This window comes from Oenanthe melanoleuca, chromosome 3 (assembly GCF_029582105.1).
Source record: "Oenanthe melanoleuca isolate GR-GAL-2019-014 chromosome 3, OMel1.0, whole genome shotgun sequence".
NCBI classification, from domain to species: domain Eukaryota; kingdom Metazoa; phylum Chordata; class Aves; order Passeriformes; family Muscicapidae; genus Oenanthe; species Oenanthe melanoleuca.
Genome location: NC_079336.1, coordinates 106,813,378 through 106,834,164, shown reverse-complemented (window position 1 = coordinate 106,834,164; position 20,787 = coordinate 106,813,378). Strand labels below are relative to the sequence as shown.

At 45.3% G+C, this 20,787-nt stretch overlaps 1 protein-coding gene across 2 annotated transcripts; it reads right to left on the bottom strand.

Annotated features, from left to right (window-relative positions):
• Positions 1-179: 179 nt before the first annotated feature.
• On the bottom strand, positions 180-20,532 carry UGP2 (UDP-glucose pyrophosphorylase 2). 2 transcript variants are annotated; one of them, XM_056488963.1, is made up of 10 exons: positions 20,465-20,532; positions 14,283-14,410; positions 13,633-13,740; positions 6,579-6,764; positions 5,011-5,144; positions 4,084-4,381; positions 2,940-3,137; positions 2,538-2,780; positions 2,035-2,139; positions 180-1,269 (listed from the first exon to the last, which is right to left on the bottom strand). In XM_056488963.1, the coding sequence occupies exons 2-10, from the start codon at positions 14,394-14,396 to the stop codon at positions 1,162-1,164; spliced, it is 1,494 nt and encodes a 497-aa protein (XP_056344938.1). In that variant the 5' UTR covers positions 14,397-14,410; positions 20,465-20,532; the 3' UTR covers positions 180-1,161. The 2 variants fall into 2 exon arrangements, with proteins under 2 accessions (XP_056344938.1, XP_056344937.1); XM_056488962.1 differs by lacking the exon at positions 20,465-20,532 and adding an exon at positions 19,871-20,092.
• Positions 20,533-20,787: the final 255 nt, after the last annotated feature.

Genomic DNA, 20,787 nt, shown 5'->3' with positions numbered 1-20,787 from the left:
TCACCTCGCCCCTCTGTACCTGACCCCGGTCGAGTGCCTAACCCTGGGATGATCATGTCTGATGGAATGATCTCTGCTGCAGTGTGTGTGTGCCTGTGGTGCCCTCAGCCAGGCATGCTGACCTGGTAGCATAACACATGTCATTCATTGTCAGTCAAAATAAAGCTCTAAAATCACAGTTGTTTTTAAAGACCAACTTCTTTAATGATACATACCAGTGTTATACTAAGCTTATAAAATAAAGTTGTCTGCATGTAAATACAAGAGAAACATTAAGAAATCAATAGTGATCAGGACAGGGATTTCAATTCCTGTACAAATTTAGAAACTCAAGAGAAGATAAATTAACATACATGGCTGTGACAATATGAACATAGGTGTAGTCAACGTGATCCATTTATTGAAAAAAAGAGGTCAGATCAAAGATTAAGATATTAACAGGAGATCCAGTCTTAAATGGGATGTGAAAAAGCAAACACCACACGTGGTTACTGAGGCATTTTTCTCAAGTATTGGATTCTTTGGGCAAGTTTGGAACACGGATGATTCCCACTCTCACGATACGGAAATGGAGGTATTGACAGCCTTACCCCAAGTACCTCGACATACAACTGGGATAGGACATCCCACTTGTAGTTTGGGGGGGGTTGAAGAGGGCTACAGGTTGTGAGCACATGAAATACAGGGTTTTAAGAGCCTGTTTAGCAGTAGTGAAACTTTTGGTTTTCAACTGTGCCTTCCTAAAACGTCACAGGAGTTGCCAACCATGTTGTCCCACATGTATTGCTTCACAGCTTTATTTCTGCAGTTACAAGCAATTCAAAAACTACTGCATGGTTGAGGCGAGCCTCTGAACTTCTTATCAAAGAAGATCTGTCCATCTTCCCGCAAGACAAACAGTATTGCACTTCAAGGTTATATTAACTGAGTTACAGAATCTCTTTAAGGACTGAAGCATTACTTACGCACATCCATGGCGCTTATGTGGCTGCTTAAAGATAAGCAAGAGAAATTAATTTTAAATTAATACTGCAGGGTACTGTGAAGATGACAAAGCATAGGCCCTCTGTGTACTTAGATTTCTAATGCTTAAACGGTTCTTCCACGACGAGGCTGGTCTGGCACAGCAATCCCAGCTCTGACTGTGCCCTCTCCTTGGACTCAGTGGTCCAGGATCCGCAGGTTGCCAGATACGATTTTGTTCTCTAGTAGAGCTCCAGCTGGGATGTCAATCCTGTCACCATGGTTTGCAATGATGATGACTGTTCCCTGAGGTTACAGAAAAGAAACAAGGGTTCAGAAACTTGGTATCTGTTAGGTGTTGATGTGGAAAGAGGGAATAGGTTGTCTGGAGGAGCAGTCAGGTGTCAGCTGTACCACAGCTAGAGCCTGAATGCATTTAGTTGTACTGTATCTGCATACACGTTTGGGGGTCTTTTCTACCAGAAGAAAGGTTTTAAACAATCATTACTGGAATTACTCTGTAAAATGATGTGGGGACAGAGACAGCTCAGAGCCCACAGGTGATGCTGCACCACCTTCCACCCCTGTCACCTGCCAACTTGCTCTAGAGAACTGCAGGTGCTGCCAGGACTGGCAAGATCCTAAGGAAGAATTTGAGAGAGAAACTAACTGGCTCAGCTCCACCATTTACTAATAAATTGAGAACCCCAAAGCGATGCAAAAGGGCCGAGAAAGGGGTGGCAAGGCCAGCCTGGGAAGGGAGGTGGGACTGAGCCAAAGGACAGAGGAGGCAGTAGTGTTTGAACAGAGGCGTGAGGTCTGTGCTTTCAAGGTTCATAAACAAACCTCCCCTCAGCCTGGCCCTGCAGAGAGCAGCAGCTCTGGCAGCAACATCCTGCACTCCATCACGAAGGTCACTGTCCAGCCATGGCTTCTGCCATCTTTGGGCCAGTTACCCACTTCCCAGAAGCACTCCTATGGACTCTGTGTACAGGCACTGCCTCAGCATCAATTGCCAAGGAGCAGAGATCAGTCATGTTTAGTGCAGCAGTATCCTCACTGCACACTCACCTTTAATGAGACATTCTTCCCAAATGTAACATCACCTGAAACCGTGAGATGATCCAGCTCCAGCATATCTGGAATACTTTCAAACCTTCGCAGGTAATCTTGAACCTTTTGGAAAGAGGAAATATTAGAGACAGTTTTAAAGCCATCTGTGGATTAAGACAAGCATGGGAGGAGCCTCTTGAATACTCTTCCTATAACCTACACATGAATCAGTACTTTGTAATTGTGATTTCTTTCAGAAACAAGGGTGAGGAGCAGTAGGGGGGCTGCCCACCAGCGCTGGGCGAGCTCTGGGGAGCACACACAGCCAGCTCACCTCCCATTGCTCAGCTGAGGGGTGCAGGAGCACCCAACACACATGGTGAATATCTGTATTCTCACCGCCTTTACAAAGAGCAAAAGGGAAGGCCCAGGTAGGCAGAGATAGATAAAGCAAACCTCACTTTTCACTCAGTTACTGCTATGAGCTGCATCTTTATTCAAAGAGAACAGCAGGTGTTTACCTTTGTGAAGGAGCTTCCCAGTTTGACAAGAGGCACTGTTGGGAATTCGCGCTTCTCGCTCATCGTTAGAGAGCCCGCGTTAAGGCTGTACAAATTGGACATGACGAGCAGGAGATCCGAGGTGGTCTTCACAGGCAGGAAACGACTACGAGGTACGTTAATCCCCAGAGAGTTCTCAAAACTCTTGATAGCAGCACCAACTGCAGTCTCCAACTGGATAACATTCAAACCTCCATCCAGAGTCTGGAAGAGAAAACTCACGTGAGCACAAGGAGCAGGTCCTGGCACTCAGAACTGGAGCCCAAGGTCAGCCAGAGCTCTGCCCTCACTCCCCAGTGTGGCTCTGTGAGGCAGCAGTGCCTGTTTGGGTCAGTGTCCTCTAAACCCCTGCCAGCTGATTACCTTTGGGTTAACAATGATCTCCATGTCAATGGCGTTTTTCTCTTGCAGTCTTTTAATTGCAGACAAAGCAATCCACAGATTGTTGGTATTGAATATTTTGAATTTCGACACAGACTTGAATTCATCCACATGTGCTTTAGGGACCTGAGCTATCTCCACCAGCCTCAGCTTATTCTCGTACTGCGTCAGCGTTCCACCCTGCAAGGGGCAAACGAGAGGGTTTAAGTCCTGTTCATGAGAAGCCAGAGAAATCCTCCCCTCAACACAAGCAGATGCACTGGTCTGTTGGCATTTGAAGTTGAACCCCAGAGAAAACATATTTCTTGTTTTTAGTAACCAGCTACCAGGTTACTAATTATAGAGCATGTTTAAAGTAGAGTCAGGACCATCCAACGATCATATTTCAGCACTCCAAGACAGTTAATTCCTTTAATGAAGGTTGTTGAGAATATTTTGCAAATGCTGCTGTTGACAAAAAACACCCTCAGTAGTACTTTGTTGGGTGATGGAGCAAGAGCTAAATTAAATCTAAGTATTCCTACAGTGCATTGCTGTGCTTTTATAGGGCTAAGTCACAGCTTCCCTAATGAATACAGAGACTATCCAAATCCTCATTCTCACATACAAAAGAAGAGAGCACAGTTGCAGGACAAAATACTGCAGGCTATAAGTATTTGATACACATCATAAACCTCTGAGAATGTCACTCCTGGACAAATCCAGCAGTTAGGGCAGGAGCAGATGGGCAGCTGTGCAAGGCAGGGTTGGGAAGTGGCTCAGGCAGTTTTCTGAGACACAACTGCTGCATCCCAATTTTCAAGCTTCCGACCCTGTGTACATGACAGTTTGGAAAAGGTGAAGAGGTTGTGACCTGCACCCTGCACAAACCATTTGTGCTTCCAGTCCAGCCCAGACTACCCTTGTCTGCTGCTGCCCAGAACACAGATCAAATCTGTTCCATGAATTAGAACTTCCTAAAGCTGCTGATTTTGTGCATCTCAAATTAGATGTTAGATGCAAGCTGATGTGTTAAATGGTGCCTAAAATATCTCTGAGGAGACTGGGTGTATGTCTGAATCCATGGATTCAGAGGAGGCTGGAAATGGCCACCAACACACTCAGACTCTCACCCATCACCCTTTACCTTCACATCCGCCCGGGTTTTGTTTGTGACTTCCATGACAAATTCGCAGCGTTTTCCATTGGGTGGGTTCATGAGGTGGTTAAGAATGTAAAGGTCCACAGTGGCACCCAAATTATCTATATTGGACACAAAAATATATTCCTTCCCCTCTGCAATGAGGTTGTCCAGCAGCCCAGAGTTGTAGAAGCTGGCATAGATGTCCCCATGGCCTGGAGGGTACCAGCACTCTGTGTTCTCTCCTGAGTAAGAGACATCCTTGGCTATTGGCAGCAGAGTTTCCTTGTTAATTCTGGGATACCTGTGAGGACAGTGGGTCTTTGTTACATTCTCACCAGTGTCAGACTAGCATAAAATAAAAATACTACAGTTAAGGTGCAGCTCCATGGGCTTCTGGAGGTGTGCTTTTCCTGAGTGTTCTAAACTGGAAGACCCACCCAAATTCTGAGCTGTCACTGAGAAGCTACAGAATGCAATCTATCTGGTCAAGGATTTAAAGCTGCAGTTCTCAGGCCACACTGAAAACCAACTTTCCTCTGACAGGCAGGTTCAGAGCATATCAAACACACCTGTGACCCCAGCAGCCACTTGGATTAGAGTTTGTTTTTCATAAGGAACTGTGGTCAGTCTCCCTCCAGAGCCTAAGGATACTAACAGCAAATTCAGGAATCAAGTGGCCAGCATCCACTCTTTGTACATTTCTTAGAAACTGGGGCCCACACATCTCTTCCCCCCCATTTTAATACATTGCCCTTGATCTGCCCAATCCCCTGATGTTTCAGTCTCTCCACGAGGCCCAAAAGAGACTGAACACGGGTACAGAAGAAATCATTGCTACCCCAGCACCTCAAACTCAAATCCACCCCATTTGGAATATGGAGAAACAAGCAAGTTTTTCCTTCTACCACAAGTGGAGAAGTCTTTTGATACCTGCTTTGATTAAAAGTATATATCTTCACACGGCTGTGACTGTATTTCTGCAGGATTTTCTTTGTGTCATCGTCTGTGTTGAAGGAATTCATGAGAACCAGAGGAACATCGGTGTTGTAGGATTTGTTTAAATGCTGAGATGGGAAATAAATGGTAAATTCAGCATGTATTATTAGCTTTAACTCCTGACACCTGAGCTTTTGGGAGAAAGAAATTAGGTGAAATGGACTGGAAATAATGAATTCATGAGGAAAAAAAAAAAAGATTAATTTATGCTACAAAAAGGATAATAAATCAGGAAGAGGAAAATAAATACTTGTTAGTTGTAAAGATAAGACCCACACTAATTAATGCATCTTTAATTGGTGAAATTTTGTTTTTAAATCTGCATTGAGGTCTAAAATTTGAAATCACAATGCCACAAAATGATAATTTTAAGTTTTAGCTACTTTTAGCTACAAAAGGCATGTCTTCCATCAAATTGTTACAGTCTGTCAAGGTGGCATTTCCACACTGTCTCTGCACAGGAAGCACTTCAAAGTTTTCTTGGCAGAGATGGACAATTATATCAAGAGCACACAATAAATGAAACATCACCATGTTAATTATTTGGGACTCTATAGCATGGAGCTGATATACATAAGCGCATTTCCACGTGCACAACAAAGGCAAAATAAAAATCAGATCATGGCAGTTCCACCAAAAACAGAAGGTGCAGGGGGAAAAGAAACAGACCCTTGACTTGGTTTTAAGCTTTGTGTATCAGCTCACCCTCCTCTGCTGGAGCATTTGGGATCATTACACTTTGGTGGAATCAGAGACTTCCACAGTGATGCTTTTGAGAAAGGGCTGCATCAGTTGGATATAAATTTGAGTTTGCCATAGAACCATCTAACACACATGGGAGAGCCACTCCAAGCAAGAACACACTGAGGCAAAAACTATTGGCACTCCAGAAATCATGGAGCAGGCACACCCCATCTCCTACTCTAATAACTGTCTTCATTATCGGCTGTAAGAGGAATATTCAGCATTAAAAACATAAGCCAAAATGTCCTCTCCCAACATTAGCAGCTGCTATTTTTTTTTGCTTCTCTTTCTTCAGAGGAAAATGCCAGCAATCTCTTCCAGCACAAGAGTTTAAATGCATCAAGGAACTTGGAGCTGCTTGTAAAAAGCTTTGTTCTAATGCACATAAAAAAACCTTTTTTGAAAAGATAAAACTTGCAGCTGGAGGAGTCGGAACCAAGCCCAGGAGCTACCCAGATCAGACGAGCTCTACAGTGTGACTGCTTGTGTTCCTGGACACAATCCCCCTGTCCAGGTTGGTGTGCACAGGCTGGATCAAACTTGTGCTAACACATGTGGGAGGCACAGAGTTCAGTCACTGACTGCACTGTCCCTTTCGTGTCCATTCTTCCCAAAGGAATTCTCTGCGATCAGACCTCTGTGATCAGACCTCATCTCCCTCTTTTCTGTCTTTTGGCAAGCCTCCACTTGATCCCTCTTAACAAGCCATGCAGGAACAGCTCAGTGTGTTGCCTCCTCCAAAGCTCCCCACGCATTACCTCGATCTGCTGCACTGTCAGGTCCAGGAAGGTGTTCTCATTCCGCACCCCGATGAGGCTCTTGGGGCCTTTGCAGCCCATGCTTGTGCCCAAGCCACCATTGAGCTTCACCACCACCAGCTTGTTCAAGACAGAAGCAATGTTATCAGGCAAGCCTCTGGCCTTGATCTTCTCATAGGGCTGGATCTGGGAAAATAAATTAAAATCAAGCAAAAACAAAAAAAACCCTGCAGTTAGATATTCAGAAAGAAATTGCTTTCTCCTAAAAATTTTCAGAACTTACAATCTGGTGATAAAACTCACATTTATTCACATGCTTTATGACACTAAAGAACATCTGCAAAGTGAGTCCACAATAACTGATTTGTAATGATACAAATAACCTGGTTTGTTACTATAATAAATAACCTCTTTTCTCAAGAGGCTCTATAGTCTTCGTGACACCAGGCACCATTAGCTTCATTCAGATGAGAAGTCAGGCCAGTTATGCCACTTGTCACAACCCTGTTCCTGCCCTGCAGAAGGGGAGAGCGTTTCCTTGGGAACCATTTAACTCATTGCCCCATAGGATGGTCCCTCTCCCCCTTCAATTTAAGAAGACCACAATTTAAAAACCAGGCTCTACATGCAAGGCATACATCTTTCCTTCCCTGAGCAGCTTAAACTCTCTTTTTTTTTCCCCCTTTTTTTTTTTTTTTTTTTGTGCTCTGAGGTTGTCAAAGGCAACATTCATGGGAAAATGTTGGTTCTTTAACTCAGTCTAACTGATTCTTATTCCAGCCACTACTCTGACTCCGAGACAATTCATTTCTCCAGACAGAATGATACAGGGTGGAAGAGAGTTCCTAGTTCTTATTCTGCTGTTTCCAGAAGGTGTTTATCCAGCTCATAATAAACCTTACAGGAAGTCTTCTACCTCACTGACAGCTGTTTCCTAACAGGTTTAAGAACAGAGTCTGAGCTACATTTGGGGCTCATGAGAGAGCAAAATCAGGCTCATAATCACAGTATGCCTCACATGAGGTACTGTTGTCCCCTAATTCAAAGAAATAATGGTATCAATGTCATGGTAAGAATCATGCCAAAACTATTAGAGCAGAATCAATACAATTATCCTTTAGCCTGCCCTTCTAGAGATTTTCTTTTGAAGAAAAGCCCTGGTGCTCCAGTGCTGTGGCATTCTAGCTGCTAGAAAATTACTTTAATTCTAATAAAGGGTGTGTAAGATCCACAGCTGGTTTTCAAAACCAAATACACAGAGAGTAGTTTTCAGAGCTGTGTTTGCTTTGGGCAAGGGCTGGGGTTCAAATGGAAATTCACACTGCCCTGGAACAAGGGTCATATTTCTTATTGGCATATGTGGGGGCAGAGAGGATGGCTTGCGCAATTCCAGCATTCCGGGACGCCGTGGGCAGCAGATCAGGGCAGATCCCTCTCATCAGGGAAATTCTGCCCCATGGGATCTGGATAGCCTATAGGATGTACTGCAAGATAACAGAACTCCACGTGGAGGTTCTCATGGCTTGGACAGAAAGTAGCACTACAATCACTGCCATCTCATGGGAACACAGGCAGGAGCTTCCTTCCAAACCGCCAGGAACTTTTTAGGAACAGAAGTGCACAAAAAGTGGACTCTTGCTGTGCACTGTCAGCAACAGATTATGTTCAGGCTGAAACACCCTGAAAAACAACTGCTCTTCTCATTAGCAAAGAGATGATAAATCCTGGGTTAAATGTCTTGGAGGTACATCAGGGGAAGCTCAATGAACATTCTGCTACCAGCAGGACCTAGAGATTTAAGCTCACATTTACTGCTTCCCATCCACTCCAAGGTCAGTAACACCCTGCATTAGAATTGTACATGGATTAAAAACATTTCATCTTGAGCTTTAGCTGGGTGGGACGTGAGTCACATCCATGACGTTCTGACACTGTCTGAACATCCAAAAAAAAATTCTCAACTTTCAAGTCTCACTATGTTCTTCTTGCATCATTCACAAAAAGCAGAAAGTCTGACACTCAGTTCAGGGCCAGACTGTCTCAAAAATCTTTTGCTGAAGTGCCAACTACCTTTTGATGCTTTCACTATCATGCCTGAAACCAGCTTTTGCAGAACATTCAGAGTAAAAGTCCCGAAGAAGGTAACAGCTCCATCAAGGACTCAGTTCACTGATGTTGCACCAGTTACAACACAATTTGTGACTCAGCCTCACTAACTGTTTCAGTTTTCTCTGGCACAGGCATTGGAAACGTCAACTTGGCAATAAAGCCCTGGATCTTGAAGGGTCTTTAATTCAGAGAATAACAAATGTCAAAAAGTCAAGTTCCAGCAGGAACATTGCAGCAGCAGGAATGCTGGATGCCAGTGCTATCAATCCAACAGTGCCAGCCATGTGCAGGCACTAATATTCACAACTACTTCATCACCTACAAGCCTACACACAATTGGAGAAGCACCCCACAGCAATAAAAATCAATTCTTGCTCTAAGGGTTTGGAATAGTGTGCTTGACAAGTAAGTAAGTGCTGATGGGGAAATTCTACAGGAAAAACAGGGGCAGGAATGACAGGCCTTACAGATGCATGGCTGCAGCGTGACTCACTTGAGACACATCTGGCAGTTTGGGACTGCTCTAAGATGACATATGCAGCTTCTTTTGTTTTACAGCCAATGTCACAGAAGTGATTTCTTGGAACAGCCTGGATGAGGCAATGTTGGGAGTTTGACTAACAGATTCCAGCAGCCTACTCCTACTGCAAGGAGGCTTGCAAGAGTTTGTCAGAGACAGACAAAGTGAGCATCAGGGCTGTCATCGTGGGCAGACCGGAAAGGAGGACGCCCCTATTAGTTAATATGTACTTACAGTTCGAGGAAACATCTACTCAGCACCAAGGCACAGTTCTAGAAATAGCACCAAATGAAGAGGTCTCTGCCCTCATGAGACCTCACCTGCAGTGCTGCACCCAGGTCTGGGGTCCTCAGCACAGAAAATCTGTAGACCTGTTAGAGCAGTGCAGAGGTGAGCTACAAAGGTGATGGGAGAGAGAACAGCCCTCCCATGAGGTCAGGGTGAGAGAGCTGGGAGTGGTCAGCCTGGAGAAGAGGAGGCTTTGGGAGACCTTACAGCAGCCTTCCAGCACCTAGAGGGGGCTTGCAGAGGAAGAGAGACTTCTTACACAGGCTGACACTGATAGAAGAAATAGTTTCTAACTACAAGAGGAGAGATTATATCAGATCTTAGGCAGAAGTTCTTTACTCTCAGGATAGTAAAGCACAGGAACCAGTCAGCCAGAGCAGCTGTGGCTGCCCCATCCCTGGAGGTGTTCAAGGCCAGGCTGGATAGGGCTTGGAGCAATCTGTCTAGTAGAAGGTGTCCCTGCCCGTGGCAGGGGGGTGGAACAAGACAATTTTTAAGGTCCCTTCCAAACCATTCCATGATTCTGTTAACCCTTCAAACTTGTTTCCAAAGTTGAAGATTAAGAAGATATTTAGATATTAAGGGCATAACATTCATTTTTTTCCTTCACAATTCAGCTCACTGAGGTGATAACCTGAGCTGCAGACAAGAATCCAACCTCTGGGGAAGAAAAAAAACCAAAGGCTCTAATAGACAAGTTCCTTTCACACTCACATTGCTTGGATGCTCTCTTTACATCCCAGATGAGGTTCTGCACTGCTGTTCTGAGGTTAACTTGATCACTGAAGTTCTCTGAGGCCTCCCAGCAGGACTTTGCTATTGCTTCCAATTCAAACAAACAGATTGCTGCAATCTACGTCGAGGGGATTAAGTTACACTTGCCATGTCCACATTCTTTACCTCCTCTCCCTGTTAACTGGCACTCTCAGTGTACTTTCTTCTCTGGACACTGTAACAGTAATGGGTCCTAACTATGCAAGCTGTCACTCTATGCCTTTGGATATATGAAAGCAAAGCATCTGGAAGTAAAAAACAAGTCAGAGATTTACCAATATAGTGTGAAATGGGTGTAATCTTCTGTTACTGGCATCAGTATGTTACACTGAAAAAGTAGAGCTCAGGGATGAAATCTCCCATTGTAGAGAAAAACAAATACTACAAAACAATAATTTCTGTTTCAATTTCAACTGAAAGAAGCTTTTACTTGTCTTTAGGAAGAAGCAGAAGCTACATTCAGAGAACAAACACAACAGGATAACACACTAGATGACCTACAGAAGTCCGATCAGAAATTCTGCTTCTGCACAGCACAGTCCCTTAGCAATGGGCAAAAGCCTGAAACACTCTTCTCCCTAACTCTTCACCTAAGAGACAAAGCCCATAAATCCAATAAACTATTCATGAACTTTTTTAGGCTGCTAAATAAATAAAAAAGCAACAAACCCACACTTTAACAGATTTTTGGGTGTCTCTGTTTACAGATACATACGTATGTGTATATACGTTTATACACACAGAGGCACATAGATACCTCAACATATGCTTTTTGCTCTACTAGGGATCAGCTGAAGATTACACTTGCCAGAATTCCCAGCAGCAAAGCAATTCTCCAAAACAATCACAGGCAAATAAACCCACACTGCAGAGAATTTGGTGCTTTCTAGGCCATGATCCTTGCAGTGTAAGATTCTCCAGGCAGCCAAGCATCCCACCACCTCATAAAACAAGGTCATCCCTACAGGCAATTATAAATCACTTGCAAGATTACCAGCAAACATTTCTATACACCAATCCCTGTGCTGTTCTAACAACAGCACAAGGAGAATATGCTCTGAGGTTTTATAGCTAGGAAAAGAAAACTCAATTGGAAGTGAACAGAAGCACTCAAACACAACATGCATTCACTGATGGACGCCTGTCCCAAGGAACTCAGTACTGCAACCCTTCAAAAGTTATCCCTTTACCCCTTCTAAAAGCTCATACCAGCCAGGCTAGTAATTCTGAAGCTCTGATCTTCAGGAAATCAACTTTTATTTAATAATTCCACAAGTTATACTCCTCAGCAAAGAACAATTTGGGAGAAGGTTCTTTGGAATGTGTCTTATGAGGAACTCTTCATTTTCCACAGTATGCCCCTGACATGACAGACGCGTTAAAAAGGAGGGAGTGGATACAGCAGGGAGAGATAGAAATCTTACGGTCAGCAAAAAGGAGAAGAGAGAAAAATAAAGGAATTTAACTTTGCTTTCAGTTTTCATAAGTGCTCAAACACTTCCTGTCAGATCAGGAAGTCGAAGTATCCCTAAAGAAAGGGGTATTTACTATGAAGTGAAGGAGGCATGGAAGGAAGCTTGTTTGCAGATATTTTGCCCTAGCTCTCTTTTGTGGCATTTATCAAGCATGATTACTTGATTTAGAGTTCATGCCAGGAAGCAAAATTTCATTTTCCATCATGCATGCATCTCATCGGACAAGAATTGACCTGATTTTGCAGAATTCTTACCTTTCTCTCTCTCATCAAAAGTTGCTACGTAGGACAGGAACACATCAGAGAATGAGCAGTACAGGCCATAAGGAAAAAGAGAAATACTCTTTCTAATTCTGCCCTTCTCCACTCAGCCCTCTGTGACCTTAAGTTAGACCTTTCTCTTAGTTTGTTTTTAGAAGCTTGCCATGCTTGGGAATATGTCCCCAGTCTATTTCAGAGCCTTACCACAACCTCCAGTTTGACATCTGCTCCAGATGTCCCACCTGGATACTTTCAGACCTCTACAGAACTCGTAAGTTTTTCCATTGAAGACATGCAAAACTTGAAAAATAGACAACAGCTCTTCCTCTCCACAAAGCAGCCATTCAGTTGCATCAAATTCCTGTAATTTAATGCCTTCTCTTGGCATACAGACCGGTTTATTCTTTTGCTTGTCCTAACTACCTTCTTACATATTTAAAAGATGTATTGCTCCCCCCAGAGTCTCAGCACCCCTACACTGAAAGAAATCCCTTTTCTTCAGCCTTCCTTGTAAGTCATCTTATCTAGAACTTAAATTTCCCACCCGGGCCTCTTCACAGAGGGTAGACTTCTCTCCCCAAAGCAACACTTCATTCAGTGTTACAGTACAGAAAAGAGACATCACATGTTTTTGAAGTTAGAAGAAAACACTCAACCTTGGAAAAACCCTAGACTTGCTCTAAAACAGCATCATTCTTCAACGCTTTATAGAGCAGCCCTGCATCTGTTCTGGAAGTAACTGGACAGCCTGCCTTTCATGGGAAACAGAGCCTCGATTGAGGCACACAGTGAGCCTCAGAGAAACCACAGGCCTGGGAGCACACAGAACTCCTGCAATATGCCAAGATCACTACGCTGGGAAAAGCAAGAATTCATAGCACAACTACACCATTCGCTACACAAGAGTCAAAGGACAGCCTAAGGCCACTGACGAATCACTGAAATGAGGTTAGGTTTAATAGGAAGTATTTATTTCAGTACTAAACAGTGCTGAAAAAATATATAGTGCTTTTTCAGCAGCAGCTCAAATTACAGGTTATAAGTTAAAACAACATAGACAACATTAGAAAAACAGGCTCCAAACCCCCCCACCACAATCAACTCCTCCTCAGTTCAGATCCCTCACTTTTGCTGAGCTGCTGCAGGTTACAGAAGTTGCTAAATGAGCTCTATTACCCAGCCCACTTGCCATATGTCCCTTTCAAATTATTAAACATAAAGGATTGCTGGAAACAGTCTCATCTGAGATGTGCAACCTTCTCCTACGGGCAGGAGGGAAATGGGAGCAACAAGGGTCCTCCCTACTTCCCCCCAACACAAGTTTACTCCAGAGAAGGCACCAAATGGTGAAGTAGCATCTGTCCCATTTTGTTCCTCTGCTCCCAGAGCAGCTAACAAAATAATACCAAAGAACTTGACACATATGGTAAGCAGAACCTGATGTTCAGGAAGACATACAACATATGTCAACAAATAATTATTTCTCAGTTGGAACCCAAAGTGTTGTCCTACACAGTTTTATAGAACCATGGCAGATAGACCCATTCGATGGGTGAATACATCATTTGACTTAAGTAGCAATTACCAGTTGTATTTTCCTTACAAACTGCCACTTAACCACAACTTACAGAATCTTCTGGAGGTCTCTGAATCTTCCCCCAGTCCACAGATGGTCCCTTTTCTTGTAGGAATCTATGAAATAGCTTCTTAAATCCTTCTAGGTCCTTTTTAGTGTGCTACAAAGAAGAAATGTGTTATTTAATCCTGGTATTCAATGCACACCTACTCAATCACAGAAGCATTTCTACGAATTGATAGACAGTCTATTCATGAGAGTGAATTTCATCAGCACTAGAGTAAACATGCTAAACTTTAGGTAAAATTCCAGAAGTTACCAAAAACTAATTTTCACTAAAACTCAGAGTACAAAACCAACTTGGATACTTACACAAGTCTTTTGTCAAAAGCATAACCATTATAACTTGGCCCAATATTGAAGATAACAGCTCTACCCTCCCTTTCTGTAATCCACTGAAGATTACACAGAACCTTTAATAACTAAAGATGATTAAACACTAAATAACTCTGTCACCCAGTCCAGAGGGAACTGAAAGTCGCCTACTGACATTGTATCCTGGCTACTCTTCCACAGAGGAACAGAACACGTCCAAAAAACAAAGAACTGGAAATCTGTGATTTATCTCCTTTCTGAGATTTGCCTCAATGTCCTGCACCCCATTTCTCATGCTCAGAGTAGCATCCACCCCGTGCTTCTTACCTCTATCTCATTTGAGTGTGCGGTCGCAAGTATCTTATCGAGTTCTACTTTCATTGAATACTCCAGCTCCTGCCGAATGACTTCCTGAAACTGTGAGGAGCCAGCTTGAGACATTGCTTTGCTGAAATCTTAAATAAAAATAAAAGAAAATTATTTTTTAAAAATAGCTTAACTAGACTATAAATAGCCTTCAATTTTCTTTAAAAAGCCTGATAAACTCGTAAAATCTAGTCTTATTTTATCACTGTGCCAGCATTCCAGGAATCTAAAGTTTCTGTTCCTAGTTACTTGGGGAACAGCTCTTAAACTGGTCCCAAAGAATAATGACCCCTCTTTCAAAACCCAAAAGTACCCCAAAGGACCAACGGTCCATCTCAAGAGGTATCCAAAAATCCGCAGCAATGCGCTTTTCTGCTAGAGAAGTCACATCCTACCACATCAACACAATTTATTAAGTGTGAAAAAAGAATTTTCTTTGTGAAAAGTTATGTAGTACATTGTGACTGACTGTATCCCTCTGTTCCACAAGCAAATAAAAACATATGCTTTAATTATTTATATAGTGTGCTTCCACAGGATCTTCTGTTTGTTCCAGTAAACATTCCTTTACTTTGTCATGAGTATTTTCACACTACAGCATGCATTTCAGTTACTAAGCAACCTAGAAAATTGGGCTGTCTATCACTTCAGCATTTGTTTTGTTTTTGAAAGTGATAAACTCCACAAACGTGAAAAAGAGTAATTATACAAATATTCTATAAAGTCCACCCTGTAGGAAGAACTGGGAGAACACGATTTTATTTTCCAACAGAAAGCGTTGGAAGCGAGTGTATTCTCAAAAGACATTCTGAGTATGTTCTCTAAAGACCTCAGTTAATTTAATTTCTGCCAAATCCCTTGAGTGATCACTTCCCTGTAACACAGAGAGTGATGTATTGCCAAATATAGCTGGATTTTAGAAACACTCTAGTGCATACTAGTGCAAAAAAAGGGACAGGAGGGAACTTTACAAGTGAACAGAGCAACACTGACAGAAAACATTGTTAGAAGAGGAACCCACATTTACTCTACTTATTGAGATCATGCATTAAAAGGCTCTTCTATTGACAATGTCTAAGAAAGCCAAAGATTGTTCATTTTAATGTAATTTTGATTTTATTTTATTTTTCTAAGCAAAGTATTCCACAGCCTCAGCCTCAGTGACAGTATCTAATCCTTGCTTTGAAGCCCACAGAAGCCATTTTCCTGACTGCACTGTTTTGCAGGTAGGGGAGGGAGAGAAAAAAAAAAAAAAAAAAAAAAGACAGACAAGTGCTGCAGTGGACATAGTATGTGTGGTGCAACACGGGAAAACGCCAGCTCAAGATGAACAGTGCACTGAACAATAGGTCCTTTTTTAAATCAAATGCTTCATTTAGTAGTAAAAGCAGGTAAGCCTGGTAGGCATATCTTTCCGGGTCAAATGTGTAAAAACACAGACAGCTCTCCACCAGGAAGCACTTTTTCCTACAGAAAAAACAAGGTGTGTACCAGCTTCATGCTGAATACCAAACTGCTACAAGTGCTCCCTTCATTCCCGCCCTTTGGGGTGATGCATGGGGAAACAACTGCCAGGAGATGCTTCCATATGTTTCTAATCCTCCCTGCAACATGTTATAATACACCACTTCTGCTACAGCAACAACAGAGGCCATTTCTCACTGCTCGCCAGCCTGTAAAACATCTGAACCTCCCAGTGTGATGCAACACATCTCCTAAGGAACTCTGTAAATCCCAAGTCTCAGCAGAGACCTTCAGTTGTGCCCTGGAACACACTGGGGCTGAGAGAGGCACAGCCAGCCTCCCCACACTGCCATGGAAGCAGGAAAAGCTTGTTCTGCTCAAATTAGCCAAAAGACTTGTGTCTACCAGAAAAAAAGCACTTGGAGACTAAGCAACATCACAAACAAATCGAGATTAAAAGGCATAATAAAAATAAACAGATGACAATGTCCTAGTTTAGGGATCTTTTTTTTCCCCTGTAGTATTCTAAGTTCTTCACAAGCAGAATGAGCAAACACTAAACACATTTGATCACCAACATCCTCACAGGAAAGCAGACCTGTTGCTTTTTCCAATTCCAGGCATCAGGCACGCAGAGCAGCAGCTAGATGGGACAGCTCTTACAGAACCCCAGCCTGCCAAAGCTGCCAGTGCCATACCCTTCACCAGCAGTGGGGGATATTCAGGGTTGGCATTTAACATTTATCAACTGCTGCGACCCCTCGGTCTCACCCAGACCCAGTGTGTAAGGACAAGGTTGCTCAGGCAGAGCATTGCTGGTGCTGTTAGTCCAGTTATTATTATTAGTATTGGGAAAGAGAGAGGAAGGACATGGCTGGAGTCCATAAAAACACGTGCTTGCCTGGTGCAAGAAAAGTATCTATTCTGCATAGGTAAGAATGTGAATACTGTAACGAAGAGCCAAACAGCAGGAAGCAGCAGGCGACAGCTCCTGGGCTCTTAACGTGCCGCTGTGAGGCAGAGGCTTTGAGCATTTATCTTGGAAATGGCCACCAGGACTGGGGCTGCACTCTCTAAAGGCTCCCAAAAGCAGCATCAGCGTGTGCCATCAGCAAACTTGGCTCTAGTTGTTCCTGCTGCCCCTCAGAGTTTTTGGGAAAAACGCATTCCCAGCCTACGGCTGGCAGAAAGACAACTGCAGTCCTTTAACACAAACTACAGCTGAATTTAACAGCCTGGGTGAAGATTGATTTCCCTTTTCACCCAGCAGCAACGAGGAAGTTGAAAGGCCAGTGCAACTGCATATCTGAAAGCAGTTCTTTCCTGCAGGCAACTAAAATTTCCTAAGGCCATAATGAAAAGTAGTTACTGTGCCTCTCAAAATCAGATGGGAGGTTGGGGTGCTGGGTAATCATGGGAAGAGATTTCCAAGGATACACGTGGCCATAAAATCCCAAACTATGGTAAAAAGGAAATTCCCCTTCCAAGCTATTTCACAACCAATGCCTCATACTTCAGCCTAAGCCCACTTCCACGAAACCAGTGTTCTTGAACACTCATCAGACATAAGAAAAGGGTGGGATAAGGTACTGGAAGACCCTTGGGGGACCTGCCCACACAGGAAATGAGAACAAACCAGAAGAGTGTGACTAAATAGTTGAGACTTTGGAGAACACTGGGCTTTGCAAAAACCACCACACAGGATATGTCACTTTAAAGCCTTTGCCAGAAAGTGTTCCCCCAAGCAGCAGAAACAGGATGGCACTTCAGTCAAGTTCATGGTGGTGTTTGATGCATGGAGAATTTCACTCCAACCCTCCTGCCCCCACCCACTGTTATTTCTAGCAGGCTTTTGTGCTCTGCTCTGACTGCTAACCTGGCCCCTGCCCTCACAGCACAAGCTACAGCACACAGAAGAGTATTGGCAGGTTTATGATGCCTAATTTTATGGCTGACATATGAAAAAAAAAAATCATGGTACATCAGAGCAAGCTAATAGAAAGGAGGACTTTGTACACTACCAGAAACAATGTAAGGGGCAGATCTCAAGAAAACTGCACAATAATAGAACAGTGGTCACCTCTTACTGAGGGGTTTGCACATATTTCCTTTCTGCTGTCCTTCCTCTTAATTCTACATTAAAAGCAGAGAAAATGTCAAGATTAATTTTGTTCATTAATCCACTCTACAGAGAACTTCACTGCCTTGGTACTGTGTGTGCAAGGAGGCAGCACAGGAGGCAGTTGTGGGACAAGGCAAACAAGAACTTCTCATTAAAAAGTAGGGAATCTCTTGGGCTGAGAGTTATAAATTGTGATTACTTTTGCAATCCAAGTACGTATACAAAAAGACCTACAGCAGGAAATAATTTAGGTTTCCCTGGAGTCAGACTAAGGCATAAAAACCAAGAAGGGGAGCCAGTAAGCTACAACAGCCAGCTAAACTTTAAATGCTCTACCCTTGAACTCTGTGCTCAGGGTACAGAGTGAATGCCTTAACTTCCAACAATTCCGCTTAAAGTTCAAGGCAATTTTTATCTCTGGCAGGGATAAGCCTCTTTAAATACCCACACTATACTGTGCAATGCTAACAAATACTACTTCGAATTTTAGAACTGAACATACCCACTCAGCCTCTACAAACATTTTCCTACTACCAGAGGCAAAATTTGCCAACACACGCTGGACTGAAGCACATGTGAAGTGAAACCTTTATGCTCTAACTCTTCTTGACGGATGAGCACATTAGCCTGAGCTAACTCAGAAATTTGCAACCTAGGAAGCTGTTCTTGCCAGCTGCACACACCAAGAGTTTAGGTGTTACAGTCAGACACAGCTGAATTTCCCGGTTTAGCAGATGATCCTCATGCTAAAAATACCACTTGACATGACAACATGTTTTAGTACTACTGGTCTGACAAGAGTATCTAAACAGTGGATGGTTTTGGGCTTTTTTTAAGGCTTTCAGGATTGTCAAATCTCTGGCAATATTTTAAAACCCAATTATGATCTTTACATAGGTTCCTACAGCTTTCCGTTTCAGAAATAAAAAGCACTTCTCTGCAAGATGGCTACCTTCAGCAGGAGTCTGAGATAAGCCAATTCCACTTTAAAAACAGTTAGCAATATATTTTCCTAATCAACTTCACAAGCATTTATCTTGATAACTTTCAGAGTGGCTGGTTGAGCAACGTGCTGGAAACACTTTCCTCCTCCAGCTGCCTGCTTTCTGCCCAGGTGTCACAGGACATTTGTAGACAGGTGGTTCCTTCACACAGCCAGCATTGCCCAGCCCTGGACATCCACTGTGTGAGGGACAGTGAATTCCCAGAGGCCAAAGTTCCCAAGCTTGTACAGCAAACGACCTGCTCGTGTTCCTTCTGCAGGCAGCATTACATTGCTTCATAGGCCTGCATGGATTTATATTAAGGAACCCCAGAGGCACGTATTTCTTTACAAAAAAGCACACCCGCACCATGAAGAATATAGGAAAACAGGAAAACTGCAATGGCAATGCACCAAAGTAATTTTTCTTTCCAAAATGACCTCTTGTGGGCTGATTCTCTGTTTCACAGGGAATCCAAAACTCAGACCACGTACACACAAACGCTCACACATGCAGAGAGTAAAGGAGAGCGTCGGAGCCTACACGGACCAAAAAACGCATAAAAACAACGAAGCCTCAAAAGATTAAAAAAAAAAAAATTTAAAAAAAGAAAAAGGAAAAAAAGAAACAGGGAAAAAAAAGAAAAAAGCGAAGACGTTCTACCTCAGCATCCATCCTCCCGCAACTTTACCAGGCGGCTCAGCGGAGAGGGGCGGTTTGTGCTGGCGAGGTCCCGCAGGATCCCCCAGCCCCCGGCCGCGCACAGCCCCGGGCGCAGCCCCGCCGCCCGGTCCCGCCGTGCGCCCGAAGAGCCGAACCGAACCGGGCCGGGCCGGATCGCGGGCAGGCCTCCGGGGCAGCCCCGGCACACCGCAGCCCCGCCGCTGCCCCCGAGCCAGCGGGAGCGCGGACCCAACACAGCGCGCAGCCCCGCGCCCGCACGGCGGAGGGGCCGAGAAAAACAAAGCGCGTCAGCTTACCTTTCACGAGAGCCGACATTTTCGCGCTTTAATAAACAAACAAGCGCTGGGGCAAACACGGAGCGCCTCGCTCGGGGGTTCCGCCCCGCGGCGGGCAGCGAAGGGCCGGAGCGCGGCTGCCGCCCCTGCGGAGGCTGCGGCGGGAGCGGCGGCGACCCCGGCCTCGCTGGGAGCTCCCGCCCGCCCGCCGCGCTGCCCCTCCGCCGAGCAGTCCCTCCCGGGCCGGCGGGCGGGCGGCGAACCCCGAGCAATTTAAATTTCATCAATGGAAGAGGCGGACCCGCCGCGCCCCGGGTTTCGCCACCCCCTCCCCTCCTCTCCCCTCCCCGCCGGGTCGGGCCGCCCGCCTCCCCGGGGAGCTCCCGGCGCGGCTCCTCCCCGCTCCGGGACGCGATGGGACGGGACAGGCCGGGCCGGGCCGGGCCGGGCCGGGCCGGCGCGGCCGGCCCCGCGCTCCGCCCGCCCCGCGCGGCCGCCAGCCCGGGGGCGGCCCCGCCCCGCCCCGCCCCACCGCCGCCGCCCCGGGCCGGGCCGCGCCGCGGGGCCTCCCCCGCCCGGGCCGGGCGGTGCCGGCGGCGGCCGCGCCGAACCCACCTCGTCCTGCGGCACCGCGGGCGGGGGGCGGGGACCCGCGTGCCGCGCGCGCCCCCGCCCACCCCCTCCCCCCGCGGCGGGGGCGGGGCCCGAGCCCATCCCGGCGGGCCCCTCGCGCGCGCCGCCGCCGGAAGTGGGCGGGGCCCGGGAGCCGCCCCCAGCCCCGAGCGGCGGCGGCGGCGGCGGGGAGGGAGCGGGGAGGGAGCGGCGGCGGGGGCGCGGGGCCAGGCCGGGGTCCGGGATATAAATCCTGCCAGCGGCGGCGGGGGCGCGGGGCCAGGCCGGGGTCCGGGATATAAATCCTGCCAGCGGCGGCGGGGGCG

Bases quoted from the DNA above. Each gene is read 5' to 3' on its own strand.
- UGP2 (XM_056488962.1), bottom strand. The intron at 5,145-6,578 runs GTAATGCGTGGG...TTCCCATCTCAG, and splicing joins TGACAGTGCAGCAGATCGAG to CATTTAAACAAATCCTACAA. The intron at 2,781-2,939 runs GTAATCAGCTGG...TTTCTCTTCCAG, and splicing joins AGATCATTGTTAACCCAAAG to ACTCTGGATGGAGGTTTGAA.